This window comes from Limulus polyphemus, unplaced genomic scaffold (assembly GCF_000517525.1).
Source record: "Limulus polyphemus unplaced genomic scaffold, Limulus_polyphemus-2.1.2 Scaffold3270, whole genome shotgun sequence".
Classification (NCBI taxonomy): domain Eukaryota; kingdom Metazoa; phylum Arthropoda; class Merostomata; order Xiphosura; family Limulidae; genus Limulus; species Limulus polyphemus.
This window is the reverse complement of record NW_013668880.1, coordinates 128,452-129,319: the sequence shown is the minus strand read 5'-3', so window position 1 is coordinate 129,319 and position 868 is coordinate 128,452. Positions and strand designations below refer to the sequence as shown.

The 868-nt window shown below is 33.8% G+C and overlaps 1 protein-coding gene across 3 annotated transcripts in view; it reads left to right on the top strand.

Annotated features, from left to right (window-relative positions):
• LOC106469033 (putative fatty acyl-CoA reductase CG5065) overlaps positions 1-868 on the top strand; it is a 30,127-nt gene that overhangs the window by 1,743 nt on the left and 27,516 nt on the right. For all 3 annotated transcript variants that reach the window (XM_022397431.1, XM_022397430.1, XM_022397432.1), the window contains exon 2: positions 610-726. In XM_022397431.1, the coding sequence (XP_022253139.1) occupies positions 610-726 (117 nt within the window). The remainder of the gene's footprint in view (positions 1-609; positions 727-868) is intronic.

Below are 868 nucleotides of genomic sequence, written 5' to 3'. Positions count from 1 at the left end.
TATTGTGCGCCGTTTCTGCTATATTTAATTACAGACAAGCACACACACAAACAATCTCAGAGTTTTTGTAGTGTATAGATTAAATGCAGCTCAACATCGGAATCTGTTGTAAAATTGGAAAATTAAAACAAAAAGCACAAATTTTACCTTGCACGCCTTCGGTCGATATTCTGCTGATTTTAACAATAATACATTAATCTATATGCAAGTTGAATAACACGTGGTATCCTAAGTTTCACAGTAGTTTTATTTTATTCGTGTACGAAGAGTGTCTAGCAACTTAAAACTTACAATAACAGAATAAACCAGTGATTTCTGAATTATATTGAAATGTTAATAAGGCATTTTGATATTCGGCAAATTTTAATGGTTTCTGTGTTCGATCTTTGTGGTGGAAAAAAAAAACACAGATATCAAATTATACAGCATTGATCTTAAAACCAAGTTCCTGTTCATCCTCAAGAAACCGATGACAAATATATTTGACTTAAAATAAACCTAAAATCTTCGAATCATAATCTTCTTATTATATAAGATCTCTGATAAGAACATTTTTATTTGTTCTTACTTTTCGTGATTTTTGAATGAATTTCCACATCTTTGTCATAGGTGTTAGTAGAGAAGTTTCTACGTTCCTGCCCTGACATTGAAACCATCTTTATTCTGATACGCCATAAAAAAGGAAACAACCCAGCTCAACGTTTAGAAGCCATCTTGAACTCGAAGGTAAGCCTATCGTCCATCTCGTGTTTAGATTGTTTGCTGAACACGAAGGTAAGCCTGTCGTCCATCTTGTGTTTAGATTGTATGCTGAACACGAAGGTAAGCCTGTCGTCCATCTTGTGTTTAGATTGTATGCTGAACACGA